We start from the raw sequence: 16,990 nt of genomic DNA, 5'->3' as shown, positions 1-16,990 counted from the left end.
GAAAAGAAAATCATTCAGAATGAAATTAAAATACATAAAGTAGGTGAAAAATTACAATTCCAGTTGAAAGTTCCCTCCCTCCAAACTTGTAGCTATCTAAAAGATTTCAAAATATTTAGAAAAGACATTTCAAATTTAAAATAATCACTGCCTCAATAATTTATAATGTTAAAGTATTATGGCATTTACTGAGGCTCAGGGGTGGCTCCCAGTTGTGCTCAGAGAGTATCAAAGAACGGAAAAAAGAAAAGGTCTAGGAGCAAAAAAAAAAATAGTCAAAATGAGAGAAGAGCACACTGGCTCTCTGAACATTCCTATTCTTGCCATTTACATCACACCTGTGGCTCAAATATAATGAGAGGCCAGGTGGAGAACGAAAGAGAAAAAGAAGATTGAAACCAGTACTAGATGCCTTAAAAATGCAGAAATGTCCTTTATATCCTGGAATCTAAGAAAATATATGAGGAAAATATCAAACAGTTATATATTATCTGTTTGTTAATTATTATTTAACTGTCTATAGCACTTTTTAAAAAAGTATTCAATTTTTCCTTTTCAACCTGAATAAGCAAGTATCTAAAATAGTACTGGGCGCCTGGGTGGCTCAATTGGTTAAGCGACTGCCTTCGGCTCAGGTCATGATCCTGGAGTCCCGGGATCAAGTCCCACATCAGGTTCCCTGCAGAGCAGGGAGTCGGCTTCTCCCTCTGACCCTCTTCCCTCTCGTGCTCTCCATCTCTCATTCTCTCTCTCTCAAATAAATAAATAAAATCTTTAAAAAAAATGAATAAAATAAAATAGTACTTCGTAAGAAATATCAGTCCCTTAAGCTAATCTGGCTTTTTAAGGGCTTGGGGTGATCCTGGTCAGATATGTTTGAGAAGCACCAAATATTTTATCTACCTTGTGATACTTCACAATGCACATTTGCATATTACAATTTTAATCTGTTTAACTCCTTTCCAAACTTAATGACAGAGCCTATCTACACAGAACAGCCATTAACATTCTACAGAACACACACACTGTGCATAATACAGTAAAAGAATTTAGAAAACAAACCTCCCTCCCCTCTAAACCTACTAAACTAAATGTAAATTAATCCTTTCACCCACTCCCTGAATTTTATGCAGTATTTAACAGCATTAGAAAGATGTCAGTACAAGTCTACAACTTCCTTGCTACAATTCTGAAATCAAAAGCTCTGAAAACTGAGTTTGTTTCGGAAGTCTGATACATTCTTATTTGGTGGCAAGACCTGAGAGTGAAGAGGTTATCTGTACTGTTTATTTATCTCGCTTAAGGTGAACATTCATATGTTTTGCTGAAAAAAAAAATAAATATATTTTATTATGGGGCAGGTAATCAGAGCATGTAAAAATATTAATATATTTGATTAGAGACCCCTTTGGGAGTTTTACACCTTTCTTAAACCTGAAAATTCTGAATTCTAAAACTCATGTAACCTACATTCCAACATTCAAAATAACACTGAGTTAAATCATTTTTATAAACACAACGTAGAATGTTTGCTTACCATATCATCCATTTCTTCTTCTTTACTGTACCGGGCATAATCTTTTCTTAGAGTTCTCATTAAAATCATTGAAACTAAGCCCACCAAGAAGATAACCATCATGAAAGAGTTGAAAATTGAAAACCAATGAATCTAAAATAACAGAAAATAAAATATCACCAACATGAGGTATCAGTCACAAAATTCATAGGTTTCGTGATTACAGTAGCATGGTAATGCAGAAAAAAAAATTTTTTTTTAAAACTTTTACATAAAAATCCAAACTTAAGACACAATGGGGTGAGTATTCACTATGCAAGGAGACTGGCTTTCTTTACAGTAAACTTCAGATGCATTAAAAACATGATCTCGTATACACAGCTTTTCACAATCAATTTTATTGTACAAATAAAGTACAATTGGACCACACGGCATATGGTATTTAGCACCACACAGAAAGAACACGGGATCTGGAGTCAAACAGGCCCGGGTTTTAACCCAGACTCTGCCAATTTCTAGCTATGTGACCCCAGTTTTCCTATATCAAAAAGGAAGACAATACTACTATCCCGGTTTGTATGGCTTCCCTTCCCTCTAAGTGAGCAACAACCTGGAAACCTTGTTAAAATTCTAAAGACCGAACCATCATAGTTGACTGCCACGGATCTGGGCCACCCTCCAAAAGGATGCTTCACTTGCTGCAGTTCATCTTCTCCACCCTGTCACCATCCTCATTCGCTCCCTTCTAAATGAGCTCCCCACGGTACAGAGAACGAGGTACCCCATCGGGTCCCAAATGTTCCCAAGGCTCTTGACTTTGATTTCACTCACACGTATGTCAGAATTATGTCCAGATTGTCATTCATAATCACAAGGTACAGTGTATCTCTGAGTGCATCTCAGAACTCAGTGCCTCTGACTCCAAATTACTTTATATTTTATTTTTTAAAGATTTTATTTATTTATTTGACAGAGAGAGTGAGAGAGAGAAAGCATAAGAAGGGGGGAGCAGCAGAGGGAGAGGGAGAAGCAGGCTCCCCGCTGAGCAAGGAGCCCGATGTGGGGCTCGATCCCGGGACCCTGGGATCATGACCGGAGCCAAAGGCAGATGCTTAACCGGCCGACCCACCCAGGTGCCCCTCAAATTCCTTTTTATTTTAATTCCCAAAAGTTCCTAAAGGATAGTTCCAAAATTTCTCTTCTCTCACCAAGGTCCCAATTCCATTTATTTCTCTGCATTTTCCTCCTAGCCTTTCATTCCTTCTGTCAATTTCCTAGAAGTTGTTCCCTTCTTAAATCAATCTTTCTACTAGGCTCTACATCTCTTTCTTTCCTTGAGGTGCTTTCCCCCCCTCTCATTCTGCACTGCTAAATTTGCACCTTTCTCCAGCATCAGTAATCGCCAAAGGTCCCCATCTACAATGGTATCTGCTCCCTGGGGTGGTTATATGGCTCAAATAAGATAATAAATGTAAAGTGTATGGCTTAGAGCCTAGGCTCATAGTAAAACACTAAAAAAATTGACAAGTTGTTATTTCTATTAATATCTTTCAAAGGGTTCACATGATCTTTTGTCCCCTTCTTATCTCCCTCTCCTTTCAATGCCAATGCTTTCCAAATGAGGAAACAACACATTCTCCGTCTTCCCACGCTTACTCCTAAGAACGATACAGTCTCACTTTGCCCCACGAAATTTCTCTGAAAGGCCTGCAATGAACTTTTTTTAAACCGATTCAGCAATTATCTGTCCACTGTCCTTGCGCTTCCGCCACAACTCACCTCCGCCGCCACTACACCACCCTCCGTGCCAGCCTGCTGTTTCAACTCCTTCATCTTCGGTGCCTGCTCCTCCCACCCTGCGCGAACTTTTCCAAAAGCGCCAGGCTTGGGGCCCTACTGTGACTTCTTCAGGCCCTCAGGACTCCTATCCTAGTGCGCTCCAGGGATGATGGCAACACCCTCACCTCCAACCGCTACCCTGCCCCAAATCTCTAGCTCTCGTGCTCATTCACGTTTCGCACTTGTGCTAAATATGATCGTTTCCACTTGAATGTCTTTCTGGAGTTTCAGACTTAAGAGTGCCCTAAAGTCAAGTCATAATCTTTTGCCTCACATATAACTCGCTTCTGATTTCTAACTGCTGCTAATGGTACTAACATTTGGCTTTGAAAATTTAGAATTATCTCTGGCTTTTCCCTCTCTTTAATCCTTCCTATATAATAATTATTAAATTTGTTTTCCTTTAATTTCTCTCTTGTATCTATCCCTTCCTCTCCACTCCCATGCCATCCTCCACACCCTGAGGAATCCCTAATGGCCTCTTACTTAGCCTTCTTTATTTCTGTTCCCTGTTCTTCCTTCCAATCTAGCCTATAAAAAGTTACCCAGCAAATCTTTCTGAAACCTCATGTTCATATATCACTTCTCTACTCTAAAATTTAGTGACATTCCCTACTTTTTCACATATCAAATCTAATCTATTTTCCCTAATATTCTATACCCCTGGTAATATGGCTACCTACCTTATCTAGCCAACCTTTCTTTCCATTGTCTCCTATATTCCAGTTGGGCCTATCCTTCTTCAGTGACTCACAAATACAGCACATTCATTTCCACCTGTATCCTTCTCATAATTTCTTCTCACATGGGATCTACTTCTATCCACCTCTGTAAATTCTATCTACTGTTTAAAGCCCAACTCGAAAACCCTCTCCTCCATAAAACCTCTCATCTACATATTCCATTATTCATAGATGTACTCCTGCTCTAAACTTCTACAGGTACATACATAGAATATTTAACATGAAGAATGTACTGTCTTGTACAATTAGGCCAGATTTTAACTTGGGCTAATATGCTAAGTACATGCACTAGGATGAATGGCAGCCCTAGCTCTCTGTTACCCACCCTGAGGCTTCAGGAAAGGGACAAACTCTGTGGCCCGCCCTGAAAAACAGGAGATAGCCAATTGCCTCTGCTTCTCTATAAAAATCATTTTTTCCTTCATTTAATAACTTATTGAATACCTACTGAAATTATAAAGGAAATGATAAATGCATTATATTTTGAAATATTTGCAAAAAAGGGTTACATAAGATTTAAGTTTATCATTAAAGTACCATTCAAGATTTATAAAAACAGTCTGTAATTACAGACTTTTCCAAAGATTTGATTTTGTTCTCACCCTGAGAAATTAATGACCCAAAAGAGGATGAGAGAAAAAATTATATATATGTTTCTTATCTTCTCTTGGTCAATTTATCAAATTTTTGAAGAGAAAAGAAGTTTTATATAGTTACTATTCAGTAATAAGATACACCTCAAATGCAAAACTTTCTAACAAAGCTCCCTGCCATTTTCTAATCTAAGATACAAACTTTAAACCAATACCCATTATAATGTACTACCATTAACCTGACATTTTGTAATATCCTTTTATTCCAAAAATTACAAAATGCTGTTATGATTTTGAAATTATTACAGCAAGGGAAATATTTCTTAAAAACAATAAAGAAACCAGATGTCACAAAGGGATTACTAACCCTATGAACTGCTGACTCCAGCACCCCCTAGTGTTGCTGACCCTAAAGCAGCACCCCAGGTTCATCATAAATTTTAGAACGCTGGAGAGAAATAGATACCCGAGTGTGCCACTTACTAAGCACCCGTTATGTCAAACACTGAACTAAGTACTTTATATACACTATCAAATGGAATATCACAACACTGCCCAGCATTACAATCCTTGCTTCACTATGAAGGAGACAGAAGCTGAGGAACTGAGCGACGTGACCACGGTTAAGGTGGGCGGCAGAGACAGAGTATGTGTCCAGTCCGAGTTCCTAAGCCTGTGTTTGTAGTACTAGAAACAATCCCTACTATTAGCCAGGAGACCTTGCCCCTCCTGCCTATTTAAGGAACAGGCTGCAGTAATTCTCCCCCCTCTTGTCTGCACTGTCAGTTTTGCACTCGCTGCTGAACCCTTCTACATACAAACATGTTTCTTGTATGTCAAAATAAAACCTCCTGACTCCATCCTTCCTACTGACCACCACTTCATTTCTGAAGTGGAGCCGCCGAACTTGCGGGCTCCACTTCCTCCCCCCTGTGCTCTATATACCAGTTCTACTCAGATTCTGCCCCACCACTAGCCCCAAACCACTCTTGGTCAGGTTTACTGATGACTCCAAATGAATCTGGCAGTCACTTTCACCTTACCTGACCCAACAGCAACAATCCAGAACTAACCTCTCTCTCCTCTGTGAGATACTTTCTTCATTTGGCTTCCAGAACACCACACAAGCTTTTCCCCTCTACCTTACTAGGATCTCCTCAGGGCCTGAAGTGGTTTCTCCTACGCTCCCTGATCTTTTCTTACTGCCCCCAGGGCTCAGGCCTTGGTCCTCCTCTATTTCTACATACTCTTCCTTGGTAATTGCATCCAGTCCCATGGCTTTAAATACGTTCTATATGCCAATGGCTGCAAAATCTGTATCTCTAGCCCAGACCTCTCTCCTGAACCCCAAACTCATATACTGAACTAGGCGCTACGTATCTCCATTTGGATGTCTTAAGACACTTCAAAACCAACATGTCCCGAACTGTACTGTGAGCTTCCCCTCCACGCCTCCTCCAAATACAGACTCTCTGCCTCAGTGATGGCAGCTCCTTCTAACAGTTGCTCGGGCCAGAAACTCTGCAGAGTTCTTGTCAACCTTGCTTTATCTTGCTATCCATCGGGATATCCTGCCGGCTCTCCCCTGCACAGTACGCCCACAATCTGACACCTTCTCAGCCCTCCCCCCACCCCCCGCTGCACCTTGGCCTGAGCCACTAACAGCCTCTCGTCTCCCTGATTCTCCCCTCCCCCCCTCAACACGGCCTCTTTTCAACACAATAACCTGAATGATCCTTTTACAACAGAAGTCAGATTCGTCATGACCCTGTGGGAGACACTACCCGGCCCCTCTTTGCATTCACAGTCTCCACAACAGCCAGGGATGATCTGGCTCCTGCTACTCTCTGACTTCATCCACTACTCCTCCCCTCACCCTGCTCCAGCCCCACCAGCCTCCTTGCTAGTCCTCAAGCACAGAGAGCATATTCCCACCAAACAGGCTTTTCCAAGGTGTTGCCCCTGCCTGGAATACTCTTCCCCCGCCCCCATATCCATATTCCTTCAACTCCTTCAAGTTTTTACTGAGAAGTCCACCTCAGAGGCTTACCCTGAGCACCATATTTAAACTACAACTAGCCTCGCCTGTGGCACTCCTGCTCCGCTGCTTTCTTGAAGGACGGATCTTCGTTTCTTCAAGCACACTACACCCTTAACTTCTATGTCTATTACGTGTGTCCCCCTACTAGAAGGGTAAGCTCCAAGAGCGCGCAGATCTTTGACTTCCATTCCCTAATGTATTCCACTTACTCAGTACTGTGCTTGACACATAGCAGGTGCTCATTTAATAAAGGAGAAATATGGTACACTGCTCTACTAATGAAAGTGCCAAATGGCAGTCCTTCCCCCTAGTCATCAATACCCAATGGCAGGAGAAGCAAGGCAGGCTCAGGTGTTCCAGCAGGAAATGTCAGTTGAGAGGCCTCATATATTCGAATATTATCTAAATATTATCTATTATTATCTAAATATTATCTATTATCTATTTAAATTATCTGTGCCTATACCTCAGCCATGTTCAAGACTGCATGAACACTACATCTGAAGAGAACACACTGCGGGTAGAGGAAAGAGAGGTTGGGGAGGAAATTTTAGCTCCAGGAGTAACATGCTAGGACACAGAGGAAGATTAGAAGTAGTGACAGGTTCTGGTGAAGTCTGGCAGCAATGATACAAACATTAGACCACTAAAACTGAGATTACCAATAAACTCCAGAATTCCAGTATAAAAGATCAAAAGATAGAAGAGGCAAGTCAGAAGAATGGATATATCCCCTAATACCCCGTTGTCCTTTCGTCTCCATCCTTGAAGGAGGGAACCACTAAAATAAAATCTATTTTTTCCTATGAAGAACCAAAGCTACCACCTGGACAAAACCAGCAACAATGCCAGTGGACTTATGATCTGAGCTCCATCTTGTATCTGCTGGTGGGAAGTGGGGGCATCTCTTCCCAGTCTTGATGTTCCTTTTTATGTGGAAAGATTTCCACCAGCAAAAGTTTCTGGTCTCACTCCACTCTCATCCCTTCCTTCCTAGAGGATGCACACATCTGCTCTGTTTCTCCACACTTTAAGTTTCTCAAGGGCAGGTGCTCATATACAGAAGCTTGAAATAGTCCAGCACTGAATGTGAGAAGTCGGTCTGAGTTTCAATATTAAGAAGGCCACCTGTCCACAGACATAAGTCACATTTTTCAATAGTAGCATCATTAATAATAAAAGTAACATTCTGGCTTTTGGTTTGCTGTATCTTTACTCAAAGATTGGTTTAAAGCACAGGCATGATGAAGGGGGCTTTTGACTTCTCCCCTAAAACCCTCTATCACCCTAGGACTCTAAGCTCACATATGAAATCACCACAAGCCCAATGTTTGAACTCCACGGCCTTGGCACAGTGCCCTGCATATGACAGATGCTCGTTAATGTTTGTGAAATTGACTGAGCACATAATGAATGTCTTAAAATACACAATTTACCTACCCTGTGTTGAAAAAAGGATGGATCGAGATATTTGTCAAATCGATCTTCAAATTTTACATCTGACTTTTTCCATTTCACCTGAAAAAAATTTTTTCACTTAAAAATAAAGGCCAGTAAACAAATTAATAAGCTGATAACAAAGTCCTGAACAAAATTAGGAAAGACTTACACACTTAGAACAAGAAGCTACAGAAATGGTGGAAAGTTACTGCCAATTTGAGAAGCTGAAACATGTAAGATAAAAAACTAACCAACTGTCCTCTCTCCGTATTAACAAAACTTCCAACATCACATAGAGGGATCATTTCAGTTTTCAAGGACTATTAACTATTGCTGACTTACATACTCTGACCTGATAAATGTGGTAGAACTGAATTAACTAGGCCAGTTAAAATAAGAATCTGTCCATCTTTGACTTTAGATTGCATTAGTTTTATTACAATTATCAAACTTGTTTTTTTAATTTTTTTAAAATTTTTATTGTTATGTTAATAACCATATATTACATCATTAGTTTTTGATGTAGTGTTCCATGATTCATTGTTTGTGCATAACATCCAGTGCTCCATGCAGAATGTGCCCTCTTTAATACCCATCACCAGGCTAACCCATCCCCCTACCCTCCTCCCCTCCAGAATCCTCAGTTTCTTTTTCAGAGTCCATCATCTCTCATGGTTCGTCTCCGCCTCTGACTTACTCCCCCTTCATTATTCCCCTCCTGCTATCTTCTTCTTTTTCTTTTTTCTTAACATATGTTACATTATTTGTTTCAGAGGTACAGATCTGTGATCCAACAGTCTTGCACAATTCACAGTGCTCCCCATAGCACATACCCTCCCCAATGTCTATCACCCAGCCACCCCATCCCTCCCACCCCCCACCACTCCAGCAACCCTCAGTTTGTTTCCTGAGATTAAGAATTCCTCATATCAATGAGGTCATATGATACATGTCTTTCTCTGATTGACTTATTTCATTCAGCATAACACTCTCCAGTTCCATCCACGTCGTTGCAAATGGCAAGATCTCATTCCTTTGGATGGCTGCATAATATTCCATTGTGTATATACCACATCTTCTTTACCCATTCATCTGTCGATGGACATCTTGGCTCTTTCCACAGTTTGGCTATTATGGACACTGCTGCTATAAACATTGGGGTGCACATACCCCTTCGGATCCCTACATTTGTATCTTTGTGGTAAATACCCAGTAGTGCAATTGCTGGATTGTATGGTAGCTCTATTTTCAACTCTTTGAGGAACCTCCATACTGTTTTCCAGAGGGGTTGCACCAGCTTGCATTCCCACCAACAGTGCAGGAGGGTTCCCCTTTCTCCACATCCCTGCCAACATCTGTCGTTTCCTGACTTGTCAATTTTAGCCATTCTGACTGGTGTGAGGTGGTATCTCTTTGAGGTTTTGATTTGGATTTCCCTCATGGTGAGTGATGTTGAGCACTTTTTCATATGTCTGTTGGCCATTTGGATGTCTTCTTTGGAAAAATGTCTGTTCATGTCTTCTGCCCATTTCTTGATCGGATTATTTGTTCTTTGGGTGTTGAGTTTGATAAGTTCTTTATAGATTTTGGATACTAGCCCTTTATCTGATATGTCATTTGCAAATCTTTTCTCCCATTCTGTCGGTTGTCTTTTGGTTTTGTGGACTGTTTCTTTTGCTGTGCAAAAGCTTTTTATCTTGATGAAATCCCAATAGTTCATTTTTGCCCTTGCTTCCCTTGCCTTTGGTGATGTTTCTAGGAAGAAGTTGCTGCGGCTGAGGTCGAAGAGGTTGCTACCTGTGTTCTCCTTTAGGATTTTGATGGACTCCTGTCTCACATTTAGGTCTTTCAACCATTTGGAGTCTATTTTTGTGTGTGGTGTAAGGAAATGGTCCAGTTTCATTCTTCTGCATGTGGCTGTCCAATTTTCCCAACACCATTTGTTGAAGAGACTGTCTTTTTGCCACTGGACATTCTTTCCTGCTTTATCAAAGATAAGTTGACCATAGAGTTCAGGGTCCATTTCTGGGCTCTCGATTCTGTTCCATTGATCTATGTGTCTGTTTTTGTGCCAGTACCATACTGTCTTGATGATGACAGCTTTGTAATAGAGCTGGAAGTCCGGAATTGTGATGCCACCAGCTCTGCTTTTCTTTTTCAATATTCCTCTGGCTATTCGGGGTCTCTTCTGGTTCCATACAAATTTTAGGATTATTTGTTCCATTTCTTTGAAAAAAGTGGATGCTATTTTGATGGGGATTGCATTGAATGTGTAGACTCCTCTGGTAGCACTGACATCTTCACAATATTGGTTCTCCCAATCCATGAGCATGGAACGTTTTTCCACTTCTTTGTGTCTTCTTCAATTTCTTTCATGAGTATTTTATAGTTTTCTGAGTACAGATCCTTTGCCTCTTTGGTTAAATTTATTCCTAGGTATCTTATGGTTTTGGGTGCAATTGTAAATGGGATCGACTCCTTGATTTGTCTCTCTTCTGTCTTGTTGTTGGTGTATAGGAATGCCACTGATTTCTGTGCATTGATTTTATATCCTGCTACTTTACTGAATTCCTGTATGAGTTCTAGCAGTTTTGGGGTGGAGTCTTTTGGGTTTTCCACATACAGTATCATATCATCTGCAAAGAGTGAGAGTTGGACTTCCTCTTTGCCGATTTGGATACCTTTGACTTCTTTTTGTTGTCTGATTGCTGTGGCTAGGACTTCTAATACTATGTTGAATAGCAGTGGTGAGAGTGGACATCCCTGCCGCGTTCCTGACCTTAGGGGAAAGGCTCTCAGCCTTTCCCCATTGAGAATGATACTCGCTGTAGGTTTTTCATAGATGGCTTTTATGATATTGAGGTATGTACCCTCTATCCCTATACTCTGAAGAGTTTTGATCAAGAAAGGATGCTGTACTTTGTCAAATGCTTTTTCTGCATCTATTGAGAGGATCATATGATTCTTGTTCTTTCTTTTGTTAATGTATTGTATCACGTTGATTGATTTGCGGATGTTGAACCATCCTTGCAGCCCTGGGATAAATCCCACTTGGTTGTGGTGAATAATCCTTTTACTGTACTGTTGGATCCTCTTGGCTAGTATTTTGGTGAGAATTTTTGCATCCATGTTCATCAAGGATATTGGTCTGTAATTCTCCTTTTTGATGGGGTCTTTGTCTGGTTTTGGGATCAAGGTAATGCTGGCCTCATAAATGAGTTTGGAAGTTTTCCTTCCATTTCTATTTTTTGGAACAGTTTCAGGAGAATAGGTATTAATTCTTCTTTAAATGTCTGATAGAATTCCCCTGGGAAGCCATCTGGCTCTGGGCTTTTGTTTCTTGGGAGATTTTTGATGACTGTTTCAATTTCCTTAGTGGCTATAGGTCTGTTCAGGTTTTCTATTTCTTCCTGGCTCAATTTTGGTAGTTGATACATCTCTAGGAATGTACCCATTTCTTCCAGGTTATCTAATTTGCTGGCATAGAGTTGCTCATAATATGTTCTTATAATTGTTTGTATTTCTTTGGTGTTGGTTGTGATCTCTCCTCTTTCATTCATGATTTTGTTGATTTGGGTCATTTCTCTTTTCTTTTTGATCAGTCTGGCCAGGGGTTTATCAATCTTGTTAATTCTTTCAAAGAACCAGCTCCTAGTTTCGTTGATCTGTTCTACTGTTCTTTAGGTTTCTAGTTCATTGATTTCTGCTCTGATCTTTATTATTTCTCTTCTCCTGCTGGGTTTAGGCTTTATTTGCTGTTCTTTCTCCAGCTCCTTTAGGTGTAGGGTTAGGCTGTGTATTTGAGACCTTTCTTATTTCTTGAGAAAGGCTTGTATTGCTATATACTTTCCTCTCAGGACTGCCTTTGCTGTATCCCAAAGATTTTGAACAGTTGTGTTTTCATTTTCATTGGTTTCCATGAATTTTTTTAATTCTTCAATTTCCTGGTTGACCCATTCATTCTTTAGTAGGATGCTCTTTAGCCTCCATGTATTTGAGTTCTTTCCGACTTTCCTCTTGTGATTGAGTTCTAGTTTCAAAGCATGGTGGTCTGAAAATATGCAGGGAATAATCGCAATCTTTTGGTACCAGTTGAGACCTGATCTGTGACCTAGGATGTGATCAATTCTGGAGAATGTTCCATGGGCACTAGAGAAGAATGTGTATTCCGTTGCTTTAGGATGGAATGTTCTGAATATGTCTGTGAAGTCCATTTGGTCCAGTGTGTCATTTAAAGTCTTTATTTCCTTGTTGATCTTTTGCTTTGATGATCTGTCCATTTCAGTGAGGGGGGTGTTAAAGTCCCCCACTATTATTGTATTGTTGTCAATGTGTTTCTTTGCTTTTGTTATTAATTGCCTTATATATAATTGGCTGCTCCCATGTTAGGAGCATAGATATTTACAATTGTTAGATCTTCTTGTTGGATAGACCCTTTAAGTAGCATAGAGTGTCCTTCCTCATCTCTTATTACAGTCCTTGTTTTAAAATCTAATTTGTCTGATATAAGGATTGCCACCCCAGCTTTCTTTTGGTGTCCATTAGCATGGTAAATGGTTTTCCACCCCCTTTCAATCTGGGGGTGTCTTTGGGTCTAAAATGAGTCTCTTGCAGACAGCATATTGATGGGTCTTGTTTTTTAATCCAATCTGATAGCCTGTGTCTTTTGATTGGGGCATTTAACCTATTTACATTCAGGGTAACTATTGAAAGGTATGAATTTAGTGCCATTGGATTGCCTGTCAGGTGACTGTTACTGTATATTGTCTGTGTTCCTTTCTGGTCTATGCTGCTTTTAGGCTCTCTCTTTGCTTAGAGGACTCCTTTCAATATTTCTTGGAGGGCTGGTTTCGTGTTTGCAAATTCCTTTAGTTTTTGTTTGTCCTGGAAGCTTTGTATCTCTCCTTCTATTTTCAATGACAGCCTAGCTGGATATAGTATTCTTGGCTGCATATTTTTCTCATTTAGTGCTCTGAAGATATCTTGCCAGTCCTTTCTGGCCTGCCAGGTCTCTGTGGATAGGTCTGTTGCCAATCTAATATTTCTACCATTGTAGGTTACATATCTCTTCTCCCGAGCTGCTTTCAGGATTTTCTCTTTGTCTCTGAGACTCGTAAGTTTTACTATTAGATGTCGGGGTGTTGACCTATTATTATTGATTTTGAGAGGGGTTCTCTGTGCCTCCTGGATTTTGATGCCTGTTTCGTTCCTCACATTAGGGAAGTACTCTGCTATTATTTGCTCCAATATACCTTCTGCCCCTCTCTCTCTTTCTTCTTCTTCTGGGATCCCAATTATTCTAATGTTGTTTCGTCCTATCGTACCGCGTATCTCTCGAATTCTACCCTCGTGATCCTGTAGTTGTTTCTCTTTTTCTCAGCCTGTTTATTTTCCATCATTTGGTCTTCTATATCGCTGATTCTCTCTTCTGCCTCGTTTATCCTAGCAGTTAGTGCCCCCATTTTTGATTGCACCTCATCAATAGCCTTTTTGATTTTGACTTGGTTAGATTTTAGTTCTTTTATTTCTCCAGAAAGGGTTTCTCTAATAACTTCCACGCTTTTTTCAAGCCCAGCTAGTATCTTTAAAGTCATGATTCTGAACTCTAGGTCCGACATCGTACTAATGTCAGTATTGAGTAGGTCCCTGGCTGACGGTACTACCTCTTGTTCTTTCTGCTGAGGTGATTTTTTTCGTCTTGTCATTTTGTCCAGAGAATAGATGAATGAGAGAACAAAATGCTAACAGGTTAACAACATCCCCAGCAAATATACTGTATATAAATCAGAAAAGACCTGAAACCAGGGGAAATGAAAGGGAAAGAAAGACATATATGTACAAAATAAGGGTTGATACAATGAAGGGATGGAAGATGACTGTAAAGATGAAAATTATAAAAGATTTTATAAAAGGACTTGATAAGTTGTTTGAAAAAAGAAAGAAGAAGATTTTAAAAAAAAAAAGGGAGAGAATGTGATCAGGCAGGAGACTAGAACAAAGCCATACACTAGTGATTTAGGGTATATTTTGATCTGTTAGAAGAAACTGTATCTCAAAATTTTAAAGAGAGAACAACTTATATATATATGCCAAAAATAAGGGTAACTACTATGAAGGGATAAAATATGATTCTAAAAATGAAAAATAAAAAATGTTTTTTTTTTCAAAAAGGGATTGATAAGATGTTGGTTGAAAAAGGGAAAAAGAGAAATTAAAAAAAAAAACAGTTAAAAAAATTAACTTTGATGAACTAATGAATCATGGTAAAAAAAAGTCATGAATTCTATGTGCAGTATTCCCCTAGCGCTGGAGTTCTCCCGTTCTCCTTGATGGGCAAACTTGGTCTTGGCTTGCTGGCTGTTCGTGCTGATCTTCTGGGGGAGGGGCCTGTTGCCGTGGTTCCTAAAGGTGTTTGCCGGAGGCTAAACTGCCCCGCCCTTGTGGGTCTGGGCCAAGCAAGCTGCTGGGGTTTGCTCTCAGGAGCTTTTGTTTCCTGCAAGCTCTCGGTGCAGCTTTGGAGGGCCAGGGTGAAAATGGTGGCCTCCCAATCTCCACCCGGAGAAGCTGAGAACTCGGGGCCCCGCTCCTCAGTGCGCCCCCAGAGAAAAGCAGTCACTCCCGTCTCCCTGGTCTCCGGCCGCACTCTGTGCTCACCCGGCCTGTGACCGAGCGTTTCTATCTCTGGCACCCGACCCCATGTGGAGTCTCCAAACCCAGCAGATCCCTGCGGTTGTGTTCGCGCGCCGCTCCTCCTGGGGGGAGAAAGGGGAGTCTCCCCGGCTCTGCCACTTGTTGGGTCCCTGCTGGAGGAGCAGTGGCCCGACTGGGCCGCGGATCACGGTTTATGGCAACCCCAAGCTGAGAGCCTGCGCCTCGGCTCTGTCTCTGCAGCCTGCCTCCCTGCTCCGATCCCTGGGAGCTCTGCCGCACTCAGGCACCCCCGGTCTTTCTGTGACCCCAAGGGTCCTGAGACCACACTGTCCCGGGAAGATTCCACTTCCCGCTTAGCCACTGGAGCAACGTCCCTCCGCGGAGCCGACTTCTAAAAGTTCCAATTTTGTGCTCCGCGGCTCTATCACTTGCCAGAAGCGGCCGACGGAGGCCCCCTCCCCTGCCGTCTATCCTCCCGAATATCGCCTCGGATTCACTTCTCTGCACGTCCTACCTTCCAGTAAGTGGTCGCTTCTCTGTTCAGAGAGTTGTTGCTACTCTCCTCTTTGATATCCTGTTGAGTTCGTAGGTGTTCAGAATGGTTTGATCCCTATTCGGCTGAATTCCTGAGACCAGACGAATCTAGGTCTCCTACTCCTCTGTATCTTGCTCTGCCCCCTTATCAAACTTCTTTGTAAGTTCAGTTACATAAATATCATTTGCACTAGTTACATATGCCTAAGCTTTAAAAAAAATCTTTCAAAAACTGGCTACTAGCAATGGATTCATTCCAGTTATCAGGAAAAAAACTGGCAAAGAGAGAGGCTACCTACATCAGATTTTTCTTCTTTCCACTATTTTTAATCCTAATGGAACAGAATTAACTTGACAGTTGCAAAGAGCTCTGACAAGCTTTTACTCTGCAGGAGTATCTTATTCCAACTGATAAAGCAAAACATGGTAAACTATACCCATCCAGCAATTTTCAAAACAGCTTCATCTCTATCTGCAACAGTAAAAAGGAAAGAGAAACAAGGTATACTGCAATCTAAAAATGTAACCATGAAAAGACATGGCTGGTTTAGCTCTAACTGCTCAGTTATAATGGTAAACTTTGCTGTAGCCAATGGTAAGTCCTGCAAATGCGTAAACTGTATTTAATACAGATCTGAAGCAAATCTCCCTGCTTTTAAGAGGCTTACTTACATACATTAAGGGGATACAGTTTTAATAATATTCTGTTGCACCCTATTTTCATTTACTAAAGTAGTAAAACACACTTAACTGTTGTTATTAGGTCACAAACACTTCTTCATATATATAATTATTTTAATACTTACTGAATATGACATCTGGATTTTAGTATTGGGAACCAGTTTCACCTTTCCTTCACTAGTTAGATTCACATCAACAATTCGATTTCCATTAAAACCTATTTCGAGTTTTTTGTAGGTCCAAAGATAGTAATCTTCTCCATTTTCATCTGCTTCACCAACAATACCTACAAAAGAAATAACACTTTATACAAGGTAATATCACTTAATGTTTAAAATATGTTAGAAGCTAAAAGCCCATTTAAAAAGTTTTTATAAACAAGCAATGTTACAATTTTTCTTCATGGTTAGAAAAGGATAAAAGTACAGGCTGGACTTCTACTCTTTGTTAACTACTTGGCAAACATAAACCATGGTTATACCATGAACAGCTCGGCATAATCTATCACTAATTTGATCATCAAAGTTCATGTTTTGTCATGAGTAGTATCACCTTCATTGTAATAATTATCACCTTATATGTGTATACTTCCTAATAACTGAAAACTTCAGGGAAGTATGGTCACCATCTGGCACGGTCACCCAGTTAGTAGTAGACAATCTAAAATTAAAACCAAGTTCTCCAGAGTCCCAATCCAGTACTTTCTCTAATAACCTAAGATCTACACATTCCTAAGTAAGCTGCACATATGTATGTATCAGTACCAAAACTTAAAATGCCTCCTCTTTATGCTTCAAGTACTGGACCTATCCTTGGTAAATCACCAAAATGAAAGAAGCGTTGAAGATAAATGTTAATGGGGCACTAGTTTATAATAATCATTTTGGTTTTTTTTAAGATTTTTTATTTATTCATATGAGAGACAGCGAGAGAGAGAGAGAGAGAGAGAGAG

The 16,990-nt window shown here is 40.4% G+C and overlaps 1 protein-coding gene across 1 annotated transcript in view; it reads right to left on the bottom strand.

Annotated features, from left to right (window-relative positions):
- TM9SF3 (transmembrane 9 superfamily member 3) overlaps positions 1–16,990 on the bottom strand; it is a 76,363-nt gene that overhangs the window by 36,325 nt on the left and 23,048 nt on the right. Inside the window, exons 4-6 of the mRNA XM_025880537.2 lie at positions 16,164–16,324; positions 8,173–8,250; positions 1,538–1,669 (exon numbers count right to left, since the gene is read on the bottom strand). Coding sequence (XP_025736322.1) covers positions 1,538–1,669; positions 8,173–8,250; positions 16,164–16,324 — 371 coding nt within the window. The remainder of the gene's footprint in view (positions 1–1,537; positions 1,670–8,172; positions 8,251–16,163; positions 16,325–16,990) is intronic.

Source organism: Callorhinus ursinus, unplaced genomic scaffold (assembly GCF_003265705.2).
Source record: "Callorhinus ursinus isolate GAN/ISIS: 27379988/994484 unplaced genomic scaffold, GSC_fseal_2.0 scaffold20, whole genome shotgun sequence".
NCBI classification, from domain to species: Eukaryota; Metazoa; Chordata; class Mammalia; order Carnivora; family Otariidae; genus Callorhinus; species Callorhinus ursinus.
This window is presented reverse-complemented; position numbering and strand designations above follow the sequence as displayed.